Genomic DNA, 27042 nt, shown 5'->3' with positions numbered 1-27042 from the left:
TTGACGTGTCAATGACTACAGCTACAGTGTGTCATACAGTTTTATAACACACAGCTCCTCTTTGCACGCACCCAATGGGTAGAGTCTGGGATTTCTCAACTGCAACATTTTTGACACTTTGGGCTGGGTAATTCTTTATTGTGGGGGGCTTCCAGTACATTGTACAATGTTTGCCAGCACCCATGGCCTTGATACCCTAGATGCCAATAACAGTTCCCTTCTCTAGTTGTGACAACCAAAAAAGTCTCCAGGTATTACAAATGCACCCTGGACTGCTGGTAGTGTGGAATCAAAATTACCTCTCAGTGGGAACCACTAGTATAGTTAAATGGTATATGACTAAACAGTTACAAATTAATTTGGATCACTTTTATGTGAAGAGTTCTGCTCTAAATCTGAAGTATGAATTTGGATGCAAATATAACATTTATTTAGCAAAAATTTCTAAACAGTTTCTGATCTATAGTAGGTATTCAACAAATACATGTTTAAAAATTTAATAACACAAAGGAGTAATATGTAAGAAGAAACTTACCCAATGGTGCAAAGAAGCATTATTACCACTTGGTGGCAGAAAATTCTAATTTATATTTGTTTTGATGTACAGCTACTAAAATAGACTGGGAAGTCAAGGGAATTCAGTTGGCAATATGAATAGCATTTAAACCTTAGTGATTTGGACATTTATAGATGGCACTGACGCATAATGTGATGGGAGTGGGAAAGGGGAGCTTGTTGAGTAGAAGCAGGAAGGACTGGGTGTAATAAGCTTTCTTCCTGTGTAATGCAAATACACACTCTGATTCTGAATAAAGCACTGCCTGTCCTTTTTTTCCCCCATACCTTCTACCGCATTTCCTGCATTCTTTATGTTTCTTTTCTTTTTTAATTCTAGTAATTAGTTTGATATTAGCATTTCTTACCTTGCTGCAGCTTCATTGTAGGATTAGAGTGAGGAACACTAAATAACTTGTTTGTTATTCATTAAGAATAACAAGTAAGCCTCAGGCTTGGGAATTTTTTATGTTGTTGGACATAGTACTAGGAGTCAGTCTCCCATTCCCCACGTTGAGGGGTCTGAGGCAGGGATCAAAGCAATGAACTGAAAATGTAGAGGAAATATGATCAGTCAGCAGGGGGTGCACATATGACATGAAACCATGTGGTACAGTGCTTGTAAAAGCTCTTGCTTGAAATCAAACAGATATGGATTTGAATTCTGGCTCTGTCATGTGTCTGAAGTGGGACGTTGAGCAAGTCATTTCACCTCTGTTAACCAAAGGTTTCTCATGTATAAAATAGGGAAAATAATATTACCTACCTTCTAGAGTTAATATGAGGATTAAAGAGATAAGGTGTGTAGCTTGACATAGTAGATGTTGTACAAGTGTCAACAGCTATTATTATTGTACAGAAGGATAATTATCTACTATGTGGCTTTAGGCCTATTTCATGGTTAGTTTTAATCTGCTCTATTTCTTTTGGAGACACTTTGCTGAATATTGCTTTTTACTGATGTGCTCATGTCCATGACTAAGTCATCCAGGGAATGAAATACTCAGTGATTCCCATACCCAGATAAGCATTAGAATCTCCTAAGTACTTATTAAAATGCACATTTCCAGGCCCAATGGCCAGAGATTTTAACTCTATAGACCTGGAGAAGAGGATGGGTAATTTGTACAAATTCATCTGTTGAAGTGACCCTGGTGATAGTAACAAATTGGAACCACTACATTATATAACTGGTTCATCAGATGATTAAAAAGAAAGCCCCTGACCTAATTAGAAGCTAAAGGACATAGTTCCTGGGTATGTAACTGCTAAAACAAAAAAATCTCCACATCTCATTCAATCCAGTACAGAATGGACCCCAAATCCTAAAATAACATCTACGCTCCATACTTGCCTATGGTCCATGGCATATAAAACCTGCTCTGAAACTGACTACTTGAAGGGGATCTGTTCTAGAGCTAGAACAGAGCAAATATTCAAGAAGTTATTTGGCATTTTCAGGTTTACACATGTAATACAGTATGGCAGAGACTGAATATTAATGTATGCTGTCCTTTCAGACTATATGTCCGAAAAGCTAATGCTAACCACCAAAGTCAGTGATACTCGGAGCTGAAGGAGATGATTAAAGATAATAAATAGATATGCTAAAAAGTATTTTTATATGGCTCATCTGACTGATCTATATAGTGTCCGTGGAGCAGATGTGAAGGAAGCAGATGTGAAGGAAGGTTTGTGCGACCTAACCACTTTAACTTTCAAGGAGCCAAGAAAGAAGACCCCAGCAAAATAGAAACTTAACTGTGCCATTTTAGACATAGACTTTATGAAAAAGAATGAACAAAAGCCATGCAAATGGGTTAGGGAAAACACACAGCAACAGGCAAAACTGATTGGAACTATAAATAGTTGCTTTAAAAAACATTTTCTCAGGAATATAGTTAATGTATCAAGCAAAAGCAAGCTATGTGAAATATGCCTCAGTTTTGTTCACCACAAGCTTAAATGGTAAGGGAAAATAGACACTTGTGTTGATTTGGTCCTCTAGGAATCAAATGCCAAGACAAAGTGAGAAATATGAGATGTATTCAGAATTATGCCTGTGAAAGATAATGGGAAGTGGCAGCAGAAGGCATAAAAAGCTCCCAGACCGTGAGGCACGGCTCACCTGGGAAAGAGGGAAAGGTAGTAAGATTGTCTGGGAAAGTCAGCCAGCCCAACGGGGAGCTGCGGTGCAGAATGCCCCAAGAGAGGTCCTGTGTTGGCTTGAACTATCTGGGACCTAAAGAGCATGGCCATGGCGGGAAAGCTGAGGGGATCCCAAAGATGCTGCAGCCGGAGGCTGTCAGCTGACCGAACTCCTTGAAGCAGGCTCTCTCTCGAAAGAAAACATGAGCCATACATTCCCATGGCTGCCACAATAAACAGTCTCTCAAAAGGGTCTCTAGAAGGTTCAGCTGACATTGGAATCAACATTTCATCGATCTACCACTGTGATCAGATACCAGAGGCTTCGTATTGCTGTTAAAGAATTTGCTTTCGCCTGGGATTGAAATATGTGCTATCGGAAAGTGTAGAGTAATCCAAGCTATGTTTAAAAAATATAAAATGTATTTTCCAGATGATTAAAACAAATTTTAAGTTTCCACATTTTTTGAGAAACTCTAAAGAAAATAAAATTATTTGATTTGAAAGACACTATAGTTTCTATCATAAAGAAAAAAGCCATGTTGATCCCCCTTGAATTTTTCTCATATTTGTCCAACGCTTTATTGTTATCATGCATTCATCATACTTTCAGCACAAGTAATTTCTTACTGGAAAACTATAAAATCCAACTCACACTGACCTATTTTTGAAAAATTTTTATTGAGTTATTCATAACCAAATAACAAAAAGCTGCTTCTTTATAACAAGTACTTCACTATTTGTATAATAGTGTTTGTGATTTACGAAGCATCAACTGAATCCTCTCAACGATTTTGTGTGATGGGCTGTACAACTTGATCATTCCTATCTTGTAGATGAGGAAATTAAGGTTCAGAGAAGTCAAACGAATTGCTAAAGGGGCAGAGATAAGATGAGATCCCAATCTTCTGACTACTTGGTTCAATGATCTGGCTATATCAATACTATATCAATACATAAGAGTATTCCTATTTTGTTGGAGGAGGTAACATACTTGGCTTAAAAGCAAAACAAAATAGCATCCCTCCTTGGCATTTGTGTCCCATGGGGTGGCCCTGTAGCAGAGTTCTGTCTAATGAGATATAATAACAGAAATTGTTGGGAGGCATCTCTGAGGGTGATTCAGCTAGGAGCCCACTTTTCCTTTGCCCCATTCCTTCTTCATGCCTGAAAAGTGGGTGTGATGTCTGGAGGTGAAGGTGTCATCTTGCATCTGACTATGACAAAAAAATCCAGGAGAATCAGAGAGACTCACTCCTGGCAACAGTCCTGTACTGCCAACTCTGGAGAGTTAAATGAGAGAGGGAAAAACAACTGTCTTGTTGAAAACACCATGATATGTGCAACTGAATGCTAGTCCCACCGGATACACTGCCTTCTCCTAATGAATTCACTCAAAATTTCCCTCAGCAACATGCATTTATTGTATCCCTACTATGTGCCTGCTGCCAGAATGAAGCAAAAGTCCTCAGCATCAGGGATTTTGCCGCTCCAAATTACGGAGCTGATGCAGCTCCAGGGTACATTGCTCATTATAAACTGGGCTGACGACAGGAGCCATTAAATTCTCAGGGTGCCTTTTTGTGACAGCTTCTCGATTACTGACAAATAATGCAGCTCTGTTAGGTGTGCATAATCTCCACCTGAGCTGCCGAGAATTAAGTTAATTATATCTCCATCAGGTCCCTATTGTTTCAATTTTCCCTTCTTTACATCACAATTTCTATATTCCATCACCCATAAGTACCCCAGTATACTTGTTTACTATCTGTCTTAAACAGCCATGTAATTCTTTTTGCTGATTAACAGGACACAGGCTTATTTTTACTTCTCAATAACAGATTCTTTGAGCATTGTTAAATTGTTAATTCTTTAATGTGTCTACTGTTTCTTGAAATTGCTTCTGAACATCTGTCCTTTTCTCTGAGTAGAAAGCCTGAACCTACTCGTGGTTTCATATTTTCAAATGTGATCTTACCTGTCTTTTGTCAAGTGATAATTTTGAAAGGTCTTCATGACTTCCCAGAATTCCAAATTTCTTTTCTTCATTTCTCTTTTAAAGATAGAGAGTAAAATAGGTACAATCACTAATTTTACATTGGGAATTATAAAACGAATTTCACTCTTTCTTTATTCCATATTCTAAAAGCCATCTGGTCCAATTCTCCAGCAAGTTTCAATGAGAGAAACATATTCTTATTCAGGTCTTCCCTTTGGTGAGTACTTGGACATTTCCTTTTGGAGACTGAATTGTCTTGGGTTGCAGCTCTAATCACACCTGTAAACTACACACTTAATAACATTAAGTAAAGTGAGGGAAATTTTTGCCACTCAACACACTGAGTTCTGTAAGTTATACATTTGGGAGAGCACCAAAGATGGCATATTTTTCCAAAATTCCTATACAAAATAATGATAATACATTTAAAGAGGGCTTTAGAATTCTCAAAGCACTTTTACATATTTATCTGATTTGATTTTCATGATGTAGATGCAATTTTTATTCCCATATTACAGTTGAGGAAATTGGAGCTCTGGGAGCTTAACTTGAGAATCTCACATAGTAAGTAGCAAATCATTCAATAATAGAATCTTATAGCTGCAAGGAACTTTTACAATCATTTGGCTCAGTCGCTCACCAGTGTAGGAAAACCTATAAATTCCTAATGTTGGTTAGCCAACATTTATTGATTACCTGCAAAGATGGGGAGCTCACTATTTCACAGGACAGCCCACCACTCTGTTGGGCAGATCTTGTTGTTACAAATTTTATTTACATAGAACTAAAAATGAACTATTTGCAACTTTTGCCCATTGCCTCTCTTCCTATTTTTGAAGAGAAAATTAAATGTGCTTCCTCATTAAAATTGGGAATTGGAAGCAGCCAGCTCCTTCACGTCCCCATAATATGACACCATATCCACACCTGTTCCCTTCCTGGCCCTCCTCCTCTGGAGGCATCTAGTCCCTCAGTGCTCCTTCTGGATATAGAGTTCTGTCCCCTGCAGAGTTCCCTGCTGAGAGTAACCTCCCCACCCCCATGCATTCCACACAGCATTCCACATGCTCCACACATTTCTAAACCCACTGTGATTGTTCTACTCCTTCATCTAAGCAGTAGACCTCTTCTCTTTCATGGCTTCTTAAGATGGTACTGCCTCATGGGATTACTGTTTCCAATTAGTCTCCTTAGATATTTCTTTCTTGAACTACTTAACGCCAAACCTGGTCTCCCATATTACATGTGATCAATTGATTTCTGAACTTTTCAATGTACGACTTACTTGTCTGTCAGATTCCCCCAAGTCATAATCAGCTAGCTGTATAAATTGAACATGCAAAAAATGGAAGCTGTATAAATTGAAGTATATAAATATACCTAGCTGTATAAATTGAAGGTGAAGTGAGGGACATGTAGCCACAATAGCAAAAATGGGGCCCAGAATAGCTCTCCCTTTCAGTACCCACTCCAGATAATGTAGTACATTATTTTATTTATATTTCATGAATTTTTCTTATATTTTTAAGCAGAAATGCCCAGTGTTCTCCTAATAAACAGACACAAGCCAAAGGACTGCTCTGAGCTAAGTGACTACATTTGGGAATGGATGGACATGTCATCACAGACTGCTTCTTTATAAAGGGATGTGGCACAGTGGTTATAATGGTTTCAGCATTTAAAAATATAATTTTAAATTATCAAGTCAAATCACCTTGTTCATTTCCACATCCTCCTGGAAACCTTTTGTATGGCCCTGGAACAGCTCAGAAATCCATTTTTTAAGCCTCAGTAGGAGATAAAACAGGGACTTTGGACTTGGCACCAGGTTGAAGGGAACAGGAAGAGTTCTTCCTTCCTCAAAGTAGGAAAACCAAAGTTTGGCCCTTGCAAATTTCCACTCCACATCAGCATCATCCTATACAAATACATATGACAGTTCAGCAAGGAAATGCGTAAAAAGAATTACTGGGATGCTTCTAACATTGCGTGACTAGATGGAAGTAATGGTGCCTACAACACTCTCAGGCCCCAAAGACCACTCCAAGATTTTTTCAAAAATGTTAAGGTACTATTCACACACTCTTTCCTAAATCTGCCTAAAATTTTATCAGGCTTATAGATCTATAGATCTCAAAACTTGCATGTGTTTATAAATACATTGAAAGATATAAATGCATTTTCCTACATTTGAGAAAACACTATGAAAAATTATTCACTTTTTTATTCTGCAACAGATCACTACTTTGATTAATTTGGGAGACAGACCAAGATTTCTGGAATAAAGATGTACACTATCACTCTGAGTTTGAGAAAGGGTCAATTCTGAACATCACTCAAAACAAGATTTGGAGAATAGTGGTATTCGGAAGCAATAACTTTTAAAATAAAGTATAAATTCATGCTGATATAGTATTTCTAAAGAGTTTGTAAATAATAATAACAAATCATACATCATTTCTCATCCTTACGCCTTACTATCCCACCACACCCATAGATATTGTGTTTGGAAGCAAAACATTAAAATTTTCTAGATTCCTTGTATATAAAGTATACAAAAATATAGATATTCTCTACAGTATATATAGTATATAAAGAAGTATGTAAAAAAGGGAAAGAACAGATGGAAAGCAGTCTATACTGTCACCACCAATGCTGAGTTGATCCCTGGAATAGTTAAAACATGCAGCACATAGTATACAAATGTATAGAGATTATACCTCAATTTCCTGGAATGAACTGTTGATCATTGCAATTAACATATTTAGCAAAACAATAACCATTGTAACATTATAGACTCCATAAAGAACATAACCGATGTTTTCAATGAATTTGTGATTATAGTTGATGACCACTGATTTCACTTCAGAAAGTCCAAATATAGCCCAAAACAGTGTCTTAAAACTCTCTTCCACTCTGGTGAAAAAGAAGGAGAGAAAGGAAATGATAAAGTGTACAAATAAACAAAAATGGTACCATAATAAAAGTGAGTTGATTTAGTGTCTTTGAAAATTATTAGATATTCATGAGAAAACTCTTTACTTCCCTGAGCCTCATTTTTCTTTTCTATAAAATGGGTACAATAATTATTTATTTCTAGGATTGTTGCAAGGATGAGGAAATATTGTGTATATGAAGCACATAGCTCACTATCTGGAACATAATAAGCACTCAGTAAATGCTAGCATAATTACATAACCACAGATATTAACATTTAAATAATCCATAGTTGTGGCAATGGAAGTGTTAAATGTATTACTTAATAAAAGATAATGCTATCTGTTAGAGTCCTTTTGGGTTTCCTGCTCATCTATACTTCCACTAATTTCCAATAAAAAGATTACAATATTATGTGTCTTAAAGGTGTCTTAAGGAAAATATGACAATATAAATAAGTCGATGTTACCAAAATCACTGACATGTCTTACATAGGAATTTCAATGCTTTAAGCATAATTATTGACCTTAAACTAAGCCCCTCTGCTTAGCCCAGGTGGTTTAATTTCTCTCATAAACTGAACTTTACAGGAATATGGGTAATAGGTTATGCTTCAGTCAATACTTATTGTAACACTGAATACCTAACATTTGAATAATGTATTCCAAACACACTTTATAAAAAACATGTGTCTATGGTGAACATAAGTTAAAACTCTTGTCACTATTGATAAATTGGATTGTCTCAGTGATAAGATCCAACAAATTGAATTAGGAAGCAGCTGTTCTCATAGTCAGCATCCCAGGAGTCTGTAGTAAGCAGAAGGACACAGCAGTGAAGAGCACAGATGTTATAGTGGACAAGGGACTATGTCCTGGCTTTTCTATCTATTAGCAGCTACGCAGTGTTCAGCACATCATTTAACTTTTCTGAACTTCAGTCTCCTTTTTTTCTTCTGAAACAGAGATAATAAAATGATGTGTGTGAGGTAGTTCCTAGCCTTAAAAATGTTAGCTATAATTACTTAATATTACAGAGGTTGCCTACATTATTGAGTTCTTCCAACCCATTTTAAAATCCTCTCATTTTGCTAAAGAGTAACTGGAGATGAAGTCTTTACCAAAACATTATTTATGCCATGGACGCATATGAACACTGTTAAGCTAACATTTATTTAATCGATGATCTCCATGATCAAAATATCTGAAAGCACATACGTTGTGAAGGCTTCGTTTTGCTTTGCACCAATGTAGTAGGAATAGAGGTTGAACATTCCAATCATAAAGGCCACAAACACCATGATGAATATGACCATGAACTTGAAGATGTCTTTCACTGTTCTTCCAAGTGATATCTGCAGAGGTCCAAAGCTTTCATTTGCTGGTAAAATGTAGGCTATTCTGGAGAAACTTAAAACTACAGCAATTGCATAAAGACCTTCAGATATAATTTGAGGATCAGAGGGGTCCCACTTTATCCTGGCTAGGAGAAAGGAAAGACAAGAGTTATGGTGAGTTTATTTAAGTTTTTTACTTAGGTAACTTCTTTTCTGGGGTAGAAATAAAATTACATTAGCAATCCAGTTCCTGACGGAAGTCTTTTATCTTAAAGGGCTTCTTTAAGTGTCAGGTGTATTTGAACTTCTGAATTTACTGAGAAAATTATGCCCCTGGTTTGCTGGAAGTTTTCCATAGGGTATAGCATAATGGTTAAGAGTACACATATATATGGAATCTAAAAAAAAAAAAATGGTCATGAAGAACCTAGGGGCAAGACAGGAATAAAGACGCAGACCTACTAGAGAATGGACTTGAGGACACGGGAAAGGCGAAGGGTAAGCTGGGACAAAGTGAGAGAGTGGTAGTGTATATATGGACATGTATACACTACCAAATGTAAAATAGATAGCTAGTGGGAAGCAGCCGCATAGCACAGGGAGATCAGCTCAGTGCTTTGTGACCAGCTAGAAGGGTGGGATAGGGAGTGTGGGAGGCAGGGAGACGCAAGAGGGAGGGGATATGGTGATATATGTATATGTATAACTGATTCACTTTGTTATGAAGCAGAAACTAACACACCACTGTAAAGCAATTATACTCCAATAAAAATGTTAAAAAAAAAAAGAGTACAAACTGTGGACTCAGCATATGTAAAAATTCCAATACCTACCTGTCTATCTATCTATCTATCTATCTAAAGTCAGCTGGAAGAACTGGTACAAATTACTTATCTTAGTTTTATTTTCCCCTCTTTAAAAATGAGATAATACTGCTTCTACCTCTGTCATCTGTTGTGAGAATCCAGTAAGTCAACATACATTCAGTGTTTAGAAACTGCTTGGCACTAACTAAATGATAGCATTTACTATTTAATCTTAAACTATAATAAAAGAAAAGAAGGCCCTAAATACATGATATCATTATTTAATTTTAAACTGTAATTACACTATAATGTAATTTGGGGCTTTTGGAGTTATTTAAACTTACTAAAGTAATTTATATTGGTCACTCAAGTCTATTTTTATCATAAAAATGTAGTAATTATTCACTTATGAGTTCTTCTGGCATTATTACATCAGGTCATCAAAAACCTAATTAAGAAACCATTATGAAGAAAAGCAGTGTGTAGGAAAGAGGAAAAATATAATTATAAATTTGTATTTGCTTATTTGCTGAGAAGTGGAATCAGGAAAGGGTACAGTAAACTAATAAAAGCACTTTCTTTTTTTATAGCACTTTGAATATAAGTACAATATATAAATAGATAGTTCTGACTTTAAAATTCCATATAATAAAAATTTTTGTTATAAAATAACGGCTACATTCCCTGTGCTGTACAATATATAGAAGCCTTACATTATGCACTAAAAGTTGTTAATTAAATATTAAAAGAAATATTAAAAAGAAATAATAAAAAAGAAATCCCTATGTGATATAGCCAGTAAAACCCATAGAGATGTCAATTGACTGTTAACTGACATCTTAACAGAGGATTTGAAATAAGTATTCAAAGAGAATCTGTTTTCCCCACTCTAGGTTTCTACAAGGAGAGATTTTCCCTAAGTAAATAACTGAATCTATTTCTATCACTTAGTCACTTTCCTCCTGGGGAGGTGGAATGACTTATCTGATTACTAAACTGGGGTGGAAACTGAGCATACTTGGTTCAGCTCTGCCCTCTTTTTTCTTGAGAATTTTCCTCTGTTCTTCCATGGGGGAATCTCACATGATCAGACACTTGCTGCCATACCCCTCTTTGAGGAAGACTGCCCTGTCCATATATCTGCCTAAGCCTGAGGTTCAATATTACTGAGCCGGCTGGCTAATAAACTCAGAATTATGTCATCCACCCTGAACTTTGTCATTATTAGAGGTGATGATCTGGCCTCCGTGTTCGCTTTTGGTTTTATCTCTTATCTAGTTTCAAAGACTGGGTGAGAAAAAGTGGTGTTATTTATTGGGGGCCCTCTAGAGCCTCCAATGATTCCTTTGCTTTCAAATAGTTTATATGCCTTAAATGGAAATAGTACTTAAATGTATACTATTTTTAATGGACAAGAGGAAAAAAATAAATCCAAGACATAATACAGGCATTCTCAATGAAGTTTGGTGGTTAGCCAATTAATCCCAGAGATAAAGTGAGATGATTCTTGTGATTAAAAGAGGTTTCCAGCCAGAAGAAATATCAAGGGAAGAGGTAGAAAGCATGCTTCTTCAGATACAGATACTCTAAAGAAGCTGGAAACTGACCAACAATTTTATGAGAGCTGAGTAGTAATCAAACTGTTACTGATGTGTACTTTTATAAGAAAATTCTGCATTTTATAAACTTACATTGACTGTGTCCTATAAACTCACCCAAATTGTAGTATTTCACATTGTCTCCCAATGTGACTTTTGTCAAATCCTTCAAAGTATCATTTGCATCAATAATGCTCTGGGCTTTGGAAGCATGCCAAAATGCCATGAATCTTGCAATGAATGATGCTGCAAAGATTGCCAACATTCCAAAATCAAGCATATTCCACAACTCAAACAAGTACTCCTTGGGGCCTTGAGTCCAAATTTCTTTACATTCAGTCCATATCATGCCTGTATTAGAAAGAGGTTAAAATATCAATCCAACTTCATTCCAGCCTTAGCTCTTCAATAAAACAATAAGTTTGAAAGATCTCAGGCTGATATTCAAAACCCTTCAAAATTTGGCCTCATCCCACCCATCCAGCCATAATTATCTTGTCCCCACAAATCCTAGAGTCCAACAATATCAGTGCATTACCTTATAGCAATGTGACAAATTTCATCAAGGGCATTCAATGTTTGATTCAATGGATCAAACATGATTTGATCCATTAATTCTATACATAAAAATACATTAATAAGATGTTCAGTGTAGGGTTCTTTATAACAATCAAACCATACAAACACACCCACATTCACACACTCAAAATAGAAGTAACCATGGGACTTCTACATATGGGATATTATGCAGCCATTTCATATGATATTTTAATTACCATGGGATAGTGGCCACAGGAATGTACCTCCCAGACCTCCAACTACAGGAATTTAATTGGCCATGGGCCTCAGCTACAGCATTCTGAAAACTACTGCCACTTTTGCCCTAAGGCCATGCTTCCCATGGGCTGCTCCCCAGTAGTGACTGAGGGCAGTCCTTCTTCAGAGACATGGGACTCCTTTGATGGCTGACTTTGGCTCCAGGATTTCCTGACGGCCTTGTTAAACTTTCTTTAGACTGGATGGAGATCTAGGATACTTCTACCCTACTTTCCTTCCCTCAAGATAAGACTTGCATCCCCGTCTTACAGCCCTTGCAGCTCTCTTCAGTTCTCTCCCATTTTCTCTCACGTGGAATTTCCTTAATAAAATTGTTGTACATTAAATCCTGTCTTGCATATGCTTCTTGGAGGACCTGGACTAATACACATTGGAAAATGTTTATGTCATAAACATTCAAGCATGCTAAGTAAAAAATGTTATATATTGTATGACTTTATGTTTCAAACAAGCATAGTAAAAGACTAGAAATAATTACAGGAACATATTAATAGTAGTTGTCTCTTGATGGTGGAATTATTAATAATGTTGCATATTCACTCCAAAACTTAATGTGGTACTCAGGAAGGAGCATAGGTTTTGGAATCAGACTGCCGCAGATTTGAGACTTTGCTCTTCCACTTATTAGCTGTGTAATCCTTGGCAACTTATTTAAACTTTCTAAAACTCAATTTGGAAAATGGGGATGATAGTAGTTTGTACCTACTTCACAGGTTTGTTATGAGACTTAAATAACACATGTAAAATGCTCAGCACAGTGCCTGGCACTTGAAAAAATAACTAACATTGATTGAGCATTTACTATTTAAAATTTCCTATGTCTGGCACATTTTCTTTTTTCATCTGAAAAATCGTGCTTTATTAAAAAGAAGTTACTTTACCCCTATTATCTTTAGATCCCTATGCTCTGATGTCCCACCTCCTCCTAGAGCCATCTGGAGAAATACAAGCCAAACTCCAACAATCCATCAAAGGCTACCACCATCAACAAGTCTCCATGGTCCCCTAGCTGAAATTAATCTTCTCCCCTTTCTCCTAACAAGCACCTTCCCCAAGTCCCCACATTTGTCATGAACCTTTATCACAACCTGCCATGTGAATGACTGTAGAGCCCTTCAGGGGTTTACAAAAGCCATGGTCTCCACTCTTCCAACAGCTTACTATGTGCTTTTCTCAAAATGATCATTCACTGTAGCACACAACTTACTTATTTGGAATTATTCAAAATTCAGAGGAGACTAGAATTGAATTCATATATACTTTAGTGGATCAGATTTAAAACAGGACACACTACACGTGTACACTCATGAACACATACGTGCACGCACACGACTATGAGCAGGGGTGAAAAAATCTGAGGGCAGCCTTTTTTTGTGGTCCCTGGATTCCTGCCAGCTTCCTCAATAGGACAAAAGGGTAGTTTAGAGTAACTGAAGAATAGGAATGAAAGGGCAGTTTAAATTCATATCATTTAGTTGTTTTCAAAACTTCTCTCCTTCTTCCTCCCACTTCTCCATCTTCTCTCTCTTTAAGATGTACAGTTTTTGGTAAAAAATGATATCTCACCAAAGCTTAAAAAATAAAATAGATAGAGCGAACTCTTCTGTTTGAAGGAAGAGTTCCCGTCTTATTTCCCCTGTGGACCCCCAGGAGCTGCCAAGCATAGATTGAAATCCCCCATCTAGTCCAACTTCTCCAGCAAGCAGGGGACTTCTCCACAGGGTTGAGCCTCTTCTTGAATTCGTCCTGAATGACTACTTCTGAAGATGGCTCATCCCATTGTTGACTTTTTAGGAAGCATCCCTTCACTGTGGACCTGTTAGTGCTAATTCTGCCCTTGAGAGAAGAGAATGAATCTGCTCTCTCTGTCTTTAAATTTCTTAAAGCAAAACAGAATAAAACAAAGCACAAACACCTGTGCACTCATTAAATCTATGCTTCTACAGCAGAGGCAGGTTTCCCACAAAGCTAATAAAATTTAACCTCCAAGATGTCTTATCTACCCAGGCTCCTCCTAGGGCTCTGTTTTGTCTTCTTTTTCTCTAAATGGGGCCCTCCAAATAACTAAACTTCAGGTTCCACAATCCCAGGGTTCTGCCCTACCTCCACCCTCCAGAGTAAGCTTCCACAGTTCCCACAAGTGCTCTTCCCTGGAAGAGCCACTCCCTTTTCTGGTTGCTTTCAATTTGGGATGCTCCCTAGTTTGCCAATTGCCTGCAGATGGGATGTGGCCAGAGTGTGGAGCAGGAATGTAATTACGGCCCTTGCCTGGAGTCCTCTCCTTCTGTTGAAGGGTCAACCCAGCATTGCATTTGCTTCCTCAGCAGCTCACACTGGATGTTAAGTTAAAAAGTGCTCCTTAGGTGAAGCGTCATCAAGCGTGTCTCCCCCCTCCCTGTGTTCCTGCTACACTTCTCATTGGTTTCAGCTTGCCCTTCAGCCTTGTCAAGATCTCCTGGAATGTCAATTCCATCATCCAGCCTTTCAACATTTTGTCTACTAAAAATTATATAAATTTGCTTTCTGTGACCAATAATGTCAGTCTTTTCCCTCAAGCCAACTAGCATCTTGACCTAACTAGTCCACTTCTTATTAATATTTCCAGAAAGTACAGCAACTGTCTTTCAAGAATAACTTCAAAAAGAAAAATAAATACCAGTGTCAGAAATTGAACCAGGAGTCTAACATATGCTACAAAGTATCAGCTGTCCATTCTGAGTTGTTCCTTGTCTTCCCTTTAAATGAATGTTGTGAGATCATCTCTGAATCTCAACTGTAAAGGTTATCCAGCCAGTTGTTCCAAGGAAATGGCTTTTATTCATAAAATTAAAAGTTAACATTCTTGGTTTAGGTTTCCAAGTGAAAAAGGAAAAACTTCCAATGTTTATATTAAAATATTAGTATGAGGAGAGTCAATTAGTTTTGATAAAGAATAAAATGTGCATTCATTGTATTTAATCCTCTTACATAAAATTTAATGTTTTCAAAGTTTAATCTTGAACTGAAGTGTCATATCTTGCTTAATATGTTTTCAGTAGGAAATAGCACTTCCATATAAAACACATGAACTCTTAATGAAGAGTTTAATAGTAATCATAGTTATCTGAAATTTATTAAACATTTCCTATGTGCCAAGTGCTGTAATATGTACTTTAAACATACTAACATAAAACAAAACCTATAACATATAGGCTCTTAGCTTGAGGTAAAGGCAATGTCCAAATGATTATTCTTATTTTAAATCAAATATTCAAAATGAAATGTAATTTATTTCTTATAGCATTATGTTATAAGGTAAATATCAATTAAATTCGAAAAGAAAAAGTGGAAAATCAAACTCTTCTTTATCTAAGGTTTACTTTAGTGATGCAATTCACATGTTAAGACACTATATTTCTCCTTGGAACATTTCCAGGAAATGAAGAGATTCAGAAGTTTTGAGTAACTCTCAATGCTGTTGAATTACCTCATATGCATTTAAAACGATCATATGGTAATTTGTATAGTGCTTTGTAGTATTTCAATGGATCATCCTATCAGCCCCAGTATGAGGAAGCCAAGAAGACAGCCCCTGCCCTAGAAGTGATATAAAACTGACTGCAGATGCTTCTCCAGATCACTGGAAGAGAACCAAGCTTATAGGCTACCAATGGTTTTGTATGAAGATTCCTTGGGCCTTCTTCTCTTGACACTCTCCACATTACACCCTAGGTGACTTCATGCATAGTCAGGGCCTTATGAAGATTGCTGAAACTTTATCCACAGCCTGGCTTCTCCCAGGGGTTGCATTTTAGCGGACATCTTCAACTGGAAATCCCATGGGCACTTCAAAGTCAATCACAACCCAAACTTACCTACCAGCTTTTCATTCTCCCAGTCTCAAGCATGATCTTCCCTCTATATTCTTCTTCCTAGAGACTTGCAGTCACCACCTAGTAATCCAAGGCAGAATCCACAGTTCTCCCTTTCCATGTACAATACATCACCAAGTTATTTGAAGCGTATCTTTTAAGAAGCTCTCAACTCCTTTCCCCACGCCCTGACTTCTGGCACCATGTTCCTCACAGGGATCACTTCAATTGTCTCTCAGCCTCCACACTCACTCCTCCCCAAAGCCACCCTCTACCTCACAACCACTGTGATCTTTCTAAAATGTGATGGATCACATCACCAACAGCTGAAAATCATCCTCTGGCCATGTCACCACCCTTATCTCCCATCACCCACATCCATAAGTGAACCTGCATTATAGCCGGACCTAACACATGACTTTGCAAATGAGGTGCCAGCTGTCGACCTTTGCAACCCCTGGGAGAAGCCAGGCTGTGGATAAAGTTTCAGCGATCTTCATAAGGCCCTGACTATGCATGAAGTCACACCTTTGCATCTAACATTTTGCATCCATACCTCGTAGTGTCCTTACTCCCCATAAACACTCTGTAGGATTAACATGTCCTTATCTTCAAAGTCTCAGATTGAACATATTGTTCAGGGAGGCCTCCTTCGCCCTATCCATACCCCACCCCATTCAGATTTAGATGCCCAATCCATGTGTGTTCATAACACCCTAATAGCTCCTCAGTTACAGTATGTGTCACATAGGTTTTCTTTATTGATTTACTTATTGACCTGTCCCCTCCCCCCAGACCTAACTTCCTTGACTATAAAGACTGCATTTCATTCACTTCAGTATCCTCATTATCTAATGAGGGCACTTTGTTAGACAGCTATTAGGTAGGTAATAGCTACTGACTTTATTCATTCATAAATATCCAATTGAAATATCTTTCATTTGCATTATATTTAATGACAAGCCATATGGATGAGTGATTCTAAAGATAAATAGCATAGTAATTAAGACCACATTCCCTCTGTATCACTTAACATCTGGGAGATCTAAAGCAAATTACTTAATCTTCACATTAATGCTGTAGTGTAGACATTATTATATGACAGATTGGACCACTAAGGCACAAACAGAGTGTGTGATATGATGTATGTAAAGTGATTTGAACAGTTCTTGGTACATAACAAATGTTCAATAGATGTGAGTGGCTACTACCTTCAGTTCCTATTAAATTGCAACATAAAATCATGTGGTTATTTTTAAACTTGAAGTCACAGCTCTCCTAAAACATGAATGGCAGTTTTTCGTCACTGGCAAGGTTTGATTCATACTATCCTGTTCATTTTCTTCCTGAGTTTTTCTTAGAAATCTAAAGAGCATGTGACATGTGAGAAGACTGTGGTACTGATAATGAACCCAAGATAACTGTGCTTTAAAAACAACAACAAAAAAACATGCTATGTGGAGCATTGTATCATGCTGTATACATCTGTATAACTGATGTGTGAGGGAATCAGTGTCATTCAGTCCTACTGCTAAGGCTGTAAAAATAAGTGATGACAGAAAAATCAGTCTTTACCTATTACCCAGGAAATAATGAGCATCTCCATCCATGAGAAGCAGGAGGTTTTCATCCTGAACAGCTGTTTTGCATTATCTGTGCTGGTTTCATTAGGAAGGAGTTTGGTGCCTTCAAATCTGTCAGCTGCATTCATGACTAGTAGCCCCAGAAAAATGGTGAAGGAGGCTGCATGTGCTACAAACTTCATGAATGGGCCACGCATTATCTTCCCCATCTGCCACAACACACACCAAAAGAAAATCTTAGCTTTGTTCTGTACATTTTGCAAAACACACATGCGTATACACAAGAATAAATATCTGTGCACTCCAATCTTCTCCTAAGATAATTATGTACCTTTATATAACTAATAATAGAAAAATAATTCCTTATGCTGATATAAAATTTTGGTCATGTTGCTCAGCTACATATGCTGATATTCTGGATTGATAGTTAAATAAATTAATTTCTATTAAATGTTATTTAAGTTCTTAAGATATTACTGACAAAATATTTTATGAATATAATAATGACAAAAGGCAGAGCATAGTATCACCATTACTCATAAAAAGAAAACTAATTTAGTGGGTGTGAAGTATTGAGGAAGCAGCAATGAAAATATTAACCTGAATCTGCTTTACAGTGTATACACCCTTGGTTGATGTTTGTCTGCTTGTTGTCCTCATGTGCATTTCACTGACATGGGTGCAAATCAGGCTTCAAGTGATGCTGTAAATGGAGTAAGAGTCAGGAGTACCAAGAAGAGAACTCCCAGCCCAGGACAGGACAGCAAGGCAGTTCCCATCACGTACTGGAAAGATGTCCTGGAATGACACTGGATTGAAAAAAGTCCAAGTGTCTTTTTTTTTTTTTAACGTCTCTAAATCTTTAAATATGGGATAGGAGCAAAAGGTTAAAACATTTGGTCTCGCGTTGGGAAGGGAGTTTTGAGGAAGAATGGGTGAATTCACTGGAGTTGGCCCAGGCGACAGAAACCAAGTAGGGAGTGGGTCTCAGGTGCAGAGGCTGGAAACAGGGACTCAATGTGAGCAGTTTGTAAGGGTGGCTGTAGGGTCTTCAAACCGTTTTTTATATTTGCAGAAGCCTATTGGAAATCACTTTATATTTGCTGTTCATAGGCTTCGGGAAAAGGTTTAAAAAAAAGTTTTGTGGGGTTTTTTGGCTAGAATTGCATCAGTGTGGTAAGAAATGCAGATTGGCAATTACATACCTCTCTGGTCACATAACCAACACATTTTAGGTTCAGGTTCCAGTTTCATTCCCTCATTAGCTGAGTAGCAATGAGTGAATTTCCTAAATTATGTGAAAGTCAGATTCTTCATATGAAATACGGAGACAATAAAAGTTCTTGTGCATCTATAGTACAGGAATCATTTCCATCTGAGATGCACGAATCCTAGCTGGGGCAGAGGGATGGTGTGTGCCCAGGATGTGTCTCAAGGGCTCTGTGTATCCCCTGTAATGGTTAACAAAACTCAAATACAAGTATGCAAGAATTTTTTCTTAGGAGAGGGCCAATAGCTTTCGACAGCTTTTCAAACGAGTTTATTATTACAGAAAAATGTAAAAATTAATAATAATACCACCAACACTTGGCCAGTACTTTTATGTACTGTTTTAAGTGCTTTACCCTGTTAATTCCATGATATAATTACAATACAAAGCGGTATATGCTGCTGAAATGCCCATTTTATGGATGAAGAAACTGAGGAAGTGAGGTCCAGAAACTAGCTTAAAGGTCACACAGCTTATAAGTGGTAGAGCTGGAATCTGAACCCAGGCATACTTGTTTGAGTTAATGTTTCTATTTGGTTTACAAAACAAGTTCATATTTTCTCATTGAAGTACATATATATGTAAATTCTTAGAGAACAAACGGTTCTAAGATTTTAAAAAGCTAAATGCTATAATGGAAGGAATGCAATCAATGTTCTCTGTCCCTACACACTTTATCTGTCTATATGGTTTTCAAAATCATAAAAGTTAGAGCTAGGATGAATCACATAGTTTAGTCCCTTCTCTCTTGATATTTAGAATCTTAGGTCAGGCAGAATATCAGGGTGTGTATGTGCGTGCATGCATGCATGTGTGTGTGTGTGTATGTGTGTGTGTGTGTGTGTGTTTATCTAGATCAATAGATCAACTGCTCTATCTATCTAGTTTTAAGCCAATGGATCTATACAGTTAGATATATTGCAGGCCCAATCCAAGGTTACTTTGTAAAAGGTTGCTGTAAAAACGTTGTCCAAAAACCATACTTCCATAAGTAAATGCTCATTAGATTGAATCAAAGAGTACTTTCTGTGTTTTTTTAAGATCTTGTTTAAATAGAACTCTCAAATAAAGTTAAAACAAATGGGAGAGAAAGTAGGCTTGATTTTTCTCTTGCCTATTGTCCTTAGCAATGTTTTCTAAAAAAATATGGACTATTAAAAACTGAACATTAATGCGACTTTAATTTCTTTTTCTATGGTGTGCCACATATACAATTTTAATTCTACATTTGCTTTATATGCAATTTATTGTAATCATGGCTATTTAATCATGTTTTATATAAGATTTAATCAAGTGTGCAAGATTTATTTAATCATTTATTGCAAGGTTCAAAATCTTCCTGGTGAAAAGAGCTATTATTATAAATATTAAACCAATTTTTTAAAGTTCTCAGTTTATTTGACTGTTGTGGAAAACTGGGATTGGGGCATTGACTATTAGTAGTAAAATCTATGGAAAACTTATTTATTCCCTGTTTTGTTCAGGAGAGAATCAGAGGCGGCCTTCAAAATACAGAATTACGAAAAACTCAAGAGAGCACAAATTAAAATAGGAGAAGGAGAAGAGAAAAGGCTGGAGACATAAAACGAGGTGAGAATAAAGCTACCCACATTAGAGTGTGCCTCAAGCTTGAGAGGTCTGGAACTTGAGTTCAGCTGTCTGGACACATCTAAAGTCAACGTTCAGTTATTCAGGGCATGGTATCTGATCTGCCCCTCACTCCTGACCTGCCTCACCTTCCTTCTTCCCTGGGTTCCTGGTTCTTACACAATATGACTCCTTTCTTTTATTCAGAAGGGAGAGAAGAGAATCAAACCAAGTACTTTTGTTGCTTAGTAAATATATACTACCAAACGTAAAATACATAGCTAGTGGGAAGCAGCCGCATAGCACAGGGAGATCAGCTCGGTGCTTTGTGACCACCTAGAGGGGTGGGATAGGGAGGGTGGGAGGGAGACACAAGAGGGAGGATATATGGGAATATATGTATAGCTGATTCACTTTGTTATAAAGCAGAAACTAACACACCATTGTAAAGCAATTATACACCAATAAAGATGTTTAAAAAATAATAATACATAAATAAAATTAAAAAAAACAAACACATAAACAAAAAGATGGTTGACAGGAAACTAAAGTGGTGTGTTTGGATAATCATATCTTCTATTTCTTATTACAAATCACTGAGAGTTGTGTTTCTCTTTAAACTAAAGGAGATTCTGGTACCACTCAATGGACTTTAGGAACTGAAATGAGTTATTCATTTTAGTAAAATTTGTCATCTATATATTCTGTGACGTAAACAGATTTCTAAAAAATAACTGTAAAGAAAAATTGAACAAGGTGAAAAACTGATGTACCTGGAAAAATGACTGAAAGTAAGCACTGAAAGAAATACCTGCTTTTAAATATTATATCATACTCTTTTTAAGTATTTACTGATGATCAAATAACTATCAAATACCAATAGTAGCAGAAAATGTTGAAGATAGCTTAAGCCAAAATGATTTGAAATCACAGCATGACCTATTTTTACTATAATGAGTATAAAACACATTTGGGTTATGGTGGAAAAAGAGAACAAGTAAGGACAAAAAGAATTTCTTAAAGAAAAGAGCAGACTTGAGGAAAGAAAACCAAACTTTAAATAGAAACAAGGACTCTGTCAAGGTGCATATGCCTGCAATTTGATCTCGCTTAATTTTCATGGATGCTTTGGAATTTTTTAATATTTTAAATAATATTTTAAATAAAAGCATCAATATAGCTTGAGCAATCTCCCCCGTTTAAAAAAATCAATTCTCTAAACTGTAAATAATATTTATGTATATTACCAAAGGGAAAAATGTAAAATAGATTTTATCATCATGCTTCAAACATTAAATAACAGTAAAATAGATTTTACATATGAAAAAAAATACAGTGTCTTTGACAGTGTCCTTTTAATTTGATTATTTGCCTCAGGGTTCATAAACGAGGGTGGAAAACATACCAGAAAGAAACATGGCCAGGAAAGAAGAAATAGTGAAGGAAATCAGGTTAATTAGGATTCAATCAAAATTTAAGAAATGTGCAACTCTAAGGACTGCCAAAACTAGTCTGTCAAAACACCAAACACTCTGGAAGGCATTATGCTTTTGAACTCACTGGATATGGGGAGGCACAATTATTCACCTTAGAAGAGATATTGTAATTTAACTGATCACAGAGTAATAACAAGGATAATTCTGAACCCCCCCGACTTTTTTCCCCCCCACTTTTAATTCAGGTTAAATCTCTGAAGTAGAAGCAGAACAGAGACTACATACATAGATGTAGCTTATGTTCTAGTAAGGAGAATTAATTCTTTTTTCAAAGTGGAATCTGTCATTCCTATGAAAAAGGGAAGAAAAGAAAAATCTTAACTTTCTAGAAAAAATCCATGCTATAAATTTCTAATTCTAGTAAATATCACTATTTTCATTTTATTTTCCTCCTTTATAATTTATTTATAAATATATAAGGCCAACTTTTGGCCTTATATATTTAAGGGAAAAACATTTATAATGACAGATTTTACCCTCAGGAGAAAATGCCAAGTTTCCAGCAGTTCCTATCATCATCAATGGAAGTAATTATGAAGTTCCCACTATGTAAGGCTTTGCACCAGCTTCCTACCATAAGCCACTTAATAACATTCCTATAAGGTTAAAGCACCAAATATATGACTAAGTAATAATAAGAAGAAAATATGTAGGTAATGGTGATATATGTCTTTGCACCCACATGTTACAAATATTTGAAAATGAGTCATGCCCAGATTTAACAACAGCAAGTGATTCAACTGGCATATCGACATGGCACATAAATAGATGGTCCAGCAGACATTTCAGCCACATAGCTTTAGAGTTATTTCAGTCTGACTCTAAGAGTTGAAACTTTGACAATTCCAGAAATGTGGCTTCAAAAACATGCAGAATAAGACTGTTGGCAATGCAGGGCAGACAAATCTCTATGCCTGTTAACAGAATGACAGGTCAACATTTTCCAAACTTCTTCTGTCACACTAATGAAAGGCTAGGTCCATCTGAACAAATTAATTTCATCAAATCCTGGGCAGAGTTTGCCAAAAACAAAAAACCCCAAAAAACAGGCTATCTTTGTTGTCAGGTTACAATGTATTCTGTCCTTAAAACAAATAGTCTTCATTGAAACAAGCATTATAGTAATATTTACACAATTGCCCTTTATTTATATTAAGATTTATCTGGTCATATTCGCTAAAATAAATACAAAACAAAAACTTTCATCTCAAATTTTGCCAGAGGAGAAATAACAAAAGAAAACATGTTCTTTTAGGGTGTTATTTGAGATATCTGCTCAATGCATACCTCATCAAAAATGTAAAAATATATGCATAGGTGTAACTAGAGAGAAGACAAATAGGAAATATACTGAGTTTTTCTTTCGCATATTCACAGTGGTAATATTACAGGTGAATTTTCTCTTTCCATTGCTTTCATTATTTCTTATAGCAAATATATGTTATTTTTATAATATTAAAAACAATAAGATTATTTAAACCCAACTCTGACTTCCCTGAAATTTTTATTTGGGAAATAGAATTTTCTTTGCTTAACTGGCTCTGATATATAAACCAGATACACTACTAGGATATAACAGAGGTGCAGGCTTCACAGACATACCTTGCTGCATGGAGCAAACCAGTAAATGAGAGCCAGGAAAGGCAGTCCGATGGCAACGGCGAGGACCACAAGAAACTTGACTGCCGTGGTCTGCTGCCGCAAACCGGAAAGGTTCTCATACCATATGGACAGAAGCTGCTGTTGACAGTTTGGATGAGCTACAAACTAGCAGGGGAGTGACAAAACATTTAACAGCTTGCTTAAAGATTCAGCATAAACTCTTTTCTTGCATTCTAATATTATGTTCTGTTCTTGCCCATGATAAATATTGTTAGAATTAAAGAACAAATGTAAAATATCTAGCGGGCAGGTATTAAGCAAGATGGCAGGGGGTTCTAATTGTATTACATAAATTCAAAGATTCCAACTTTTGCTTTATGACTAATGGGTTTTCTTTCAAAGCACAAACAAATTTTGGAAATTTAATATTGGAAAATGATTCATCAATATTTTACAAAAGGACTTTTATGATTATATGTTTTTTCCATCTAGAAGGAGTGATATAAAGATCCTGCTAGATCAGATGTCTAAATACTTTTTTTTTAAAGTATATGACCTTTTCTGCACTGACCTAAAAATGCTAAACTTATTTTATACTAGGCTCCCATTTGCATATGGGTCTTTTTCTGGACTGCCTATTCTATTCTACTGGTATTTCTTTTTATTCCTGCACCATAAACTCTTTCAATTAAGAAAACTTTATAATTAAATTTCACTCTTAATTTTTCAGAATTTTTTATTCTTACATATTTATTGCTTACAAATGAACCCTACATATGACAGAGAGCTGCATTATTTAATATACAAAAAGCAACAACTCAAAATAACAATTGGTAAAGAATATTAAAAATTAGACAAAGGACAGGTTATATAAAGGAACTAAAAATGTTTCTTAAGGATGGTTAACCTGGAAGATAATTAAATCAAGATACAATGTTTGTCTTCTCAGAATGGTAAGGTTTAATAATACCCATTATGTAGCACAGGGGGATCGGCTCGGTGCTTTGCGATGACCTAGAGGGGTGGGATAGGGAGGATAGGAGGGAGGCTCAAGAGGGAGGGGATATGGGGACATGTGTATGCATATGGCTGATTCTCTTTGTTGTGCAACAGAAACTAACACAGTATTGTGAAGTAATTATACTCCAATAAAGATCTATTTTTAAAAAATAAAAAAATAATAATACCCATTATGAGTGGAAGAAATAATCCCTCTCACATACTGTTGACATGTGTAAACTGGTGTACATTTTTTGAAGGGAAATTTAGCAAATGTTTTGAAATGACAAAAAAAAAAAGAAAATAATAAACACCCTTAAATAGTAAACTGACTAAATGAACATAACAATATAAACATAACTATATGCAGCCTTTGAAAAGATTAAGTGGATGTTTATTTACTGATATGTGAAGATGTCCAAAGTATAAATTTATGGAGAGAAATATAATATTGATTAACCACTCTCCGTTAAGAATTGAGAAGATAGAAAGAGGGAATGTCTATATTGTTTGAAAGCTTACCATAAGTCTGTGTTACTTTTATTAGAAAACCTACCTTTAAAAACTGTTTTTTTTAAGATATCTTACATAACCTAAGAAAGCAGTCAAGGATAGGGGGCACCACATGAAGACAGAAATAAAAATACTCCACAAATAAAGATGAAGGAGATTCAAATGCTCTAAAGAAGGAATAGAAGTCATTGGTCTGGAATTGGAATATATTAACAAATGGGAAAACCGAGTTGGGTCTTAAATAATGATGTTCCTATCCTATAACAAATGCCTTGTAGTTTGAACACACAAAGTCATTTTTGTATCATTAGTTAAGTAAAAGAAAGTGTCAATCACTGCATAAACAAGTCTAGGTTTTAAAGACTGGCATTAGTGTAGGTTAAATGCCTCACAACCAGGCACTTAGAATTGTTAGAGAACCTACCTAGTGCAATTAATTAGAAAAAACCAGCTCAATCTAATTATGCCAACCCTTCATCCTGATTTAGCACCAATAAAAACTGAAATAATGTAAAAGGGGCTTCAGGCCTGACCTTACTTTTTTTACGTCATATTTAATGGCAAGTTTTAAACGGCTGAGATTTGGACGACCGTGATCTCCACCACTGTGGTGTATTTCAACATCCCCGTTCAGAATGGCCTCTACTTCTTCGGTATTTCTGCACAAATCGAGGAGTCCAACAACAAAATCTTTGCACTGCATTGACAGTTTTTTGTAGTCATTCTAGGAAAGACAAAGCAAAACAAAAAACAATAATGTAGAAGTAGCAAATTTTACTATGTTATGCTGCAGAATTTATCAGTGATTTGATGGTCTGTAGAGGAAAAAAACTCTATTTTTAGGTTTACTATTCTTTTAACATCTTCAATTGCTGTTCTGCTGAGCGATCTCTGAAATATCTTAGCACAATAAAGATTTTCTTTATATTCTGAAAGAGGAAATTTGTCTAAAACATAACCAAAGTTATCAAAAAGTACTGCACTGTGCCAACTCATCTGCTGATTCAGGAGAAATATAAAGTAAGCAACATTTCCCACAGCATGCTCATACTATTTTGCATACATATATCTCTTATGTTCATAACTTCATCAGCTAGGCACATAATATATATTTGCTAGACAAAAGCAAACATATATCACTTATCTGTTTACTAAATTGTTACCGAGGAATTTTATGTACCAAACACAGGGTCAAAAGACAAGATCTAATATAAAGTCTGCAAATTGAGATTCTTCTTTGGAGAAAAGGAAATTTAATGAAAATGCTTTCACTGTAATTTACTGCTGATGAACTAATGGTATTTTGGGAGGATTTAGAGAGTACAGATCTTATTTAAACACCAAAAACTCATTTTGAACTTACATACACCATGCATTCATATCTTCATTCAGGTCTTTGATATTTCCTTCCTCTTTATTCTCTTACATTGAAATAAGGCCATTTATAACCCAATGTTAATAAAGAAAACCTATTAGCTAGAACTTGTTGCATTCCAAGTGGATCATATCATTTAATCTTCACAGTTGCCTTGATCACTTAGGTTAAATAATATGTTCAAGATCATGCAGTCACCAAGTATCAAAATGAGGCTTTAAACGTAACCCTGTTTTGCTCTAAACCCTTTGCCTGTAAGAATTATGCCACTCTGTCTTTTTGTAGAATGCTTCTCTATTTTGATCTATGAAGAACTGGGAGGCAAGCCAGGGAAATACTAGTCCCATTTTACACATCAAAAAACTAAGGTCCCGGGCTTCCCTGGTGGCGCAGTGGTTGAGAGTCCGCCTGCCCATGCAGGGGACACGGGTTCGTGCCCCAGTCCGTGAAGATCCCACATGTCGCGGAGTGGCTGGGCCCATGATCCATGGCCGCTGAGCCTGCACGTCCGGAGCCTGTGCTCCACAACAGGAGAGGCCACAACAGTGAG

General features: G+C 36.3%; 1 protein-coding gene across 1 annotated transcript in view; it reads right to left on the bottom strand.

Moving 5' to 3' along the window:
* The window catches only part of TRPC6 (transient receptor potential cation channel subfamily C member 6), a 110781-nt gene that overhangs the window by 5282 nt on the left and 78457 nt on the right, over nt 1-27042 (bottom strand). The window contains exons 3-10 of the mRNA XM_060017218.1: nt 25656-25841; nt 23606-23770; nt 17643-17859; nt 11497-11730; nt 8857-9121; nt 7423-7618; nt 6417-6620; nt 4682-4756 (exon numbers count right to left, since the gene is read on the bottom strand). Of these exons, the coding sequence (XP_059873201.1) occupies nt 4682-4756; nt 6417-6620; nt 7423-7618; nt 8857-9121; nt 11497-11730; nt 17643-17859; nt 23606-23770; nt 25656-25841 (1542 nt within the window). The remainder of the gene's footprint in view (nt 1-4681; nt 4757-6416; nt 6621-7422; nt 7619-8856; nt 9122-11496; nt 11731-17642; nt 17860-23605; nt 23771-25655; nt 25842-27042) is intronic.

The sequence above is a fragment of the Delphinus delphis genome, chromosome 8, assembly GCF_949987515.2.
Source record: "Delphinus delphis chromosome 8, mDelDel1.2, whole genome shotgun sequence".
NCBI classification, from domain to species: Eukaryota; Metazoa; Chordata; class Mammalia; order Artiodactyla; family Delphinidae; genus Delphinus; species Delphinus delphis.
The sequence above is the reverse complement of the archived record's forward strand: the minus strand, read 5'-3'. Positions and strand labels throughout refer to the sequence as shown.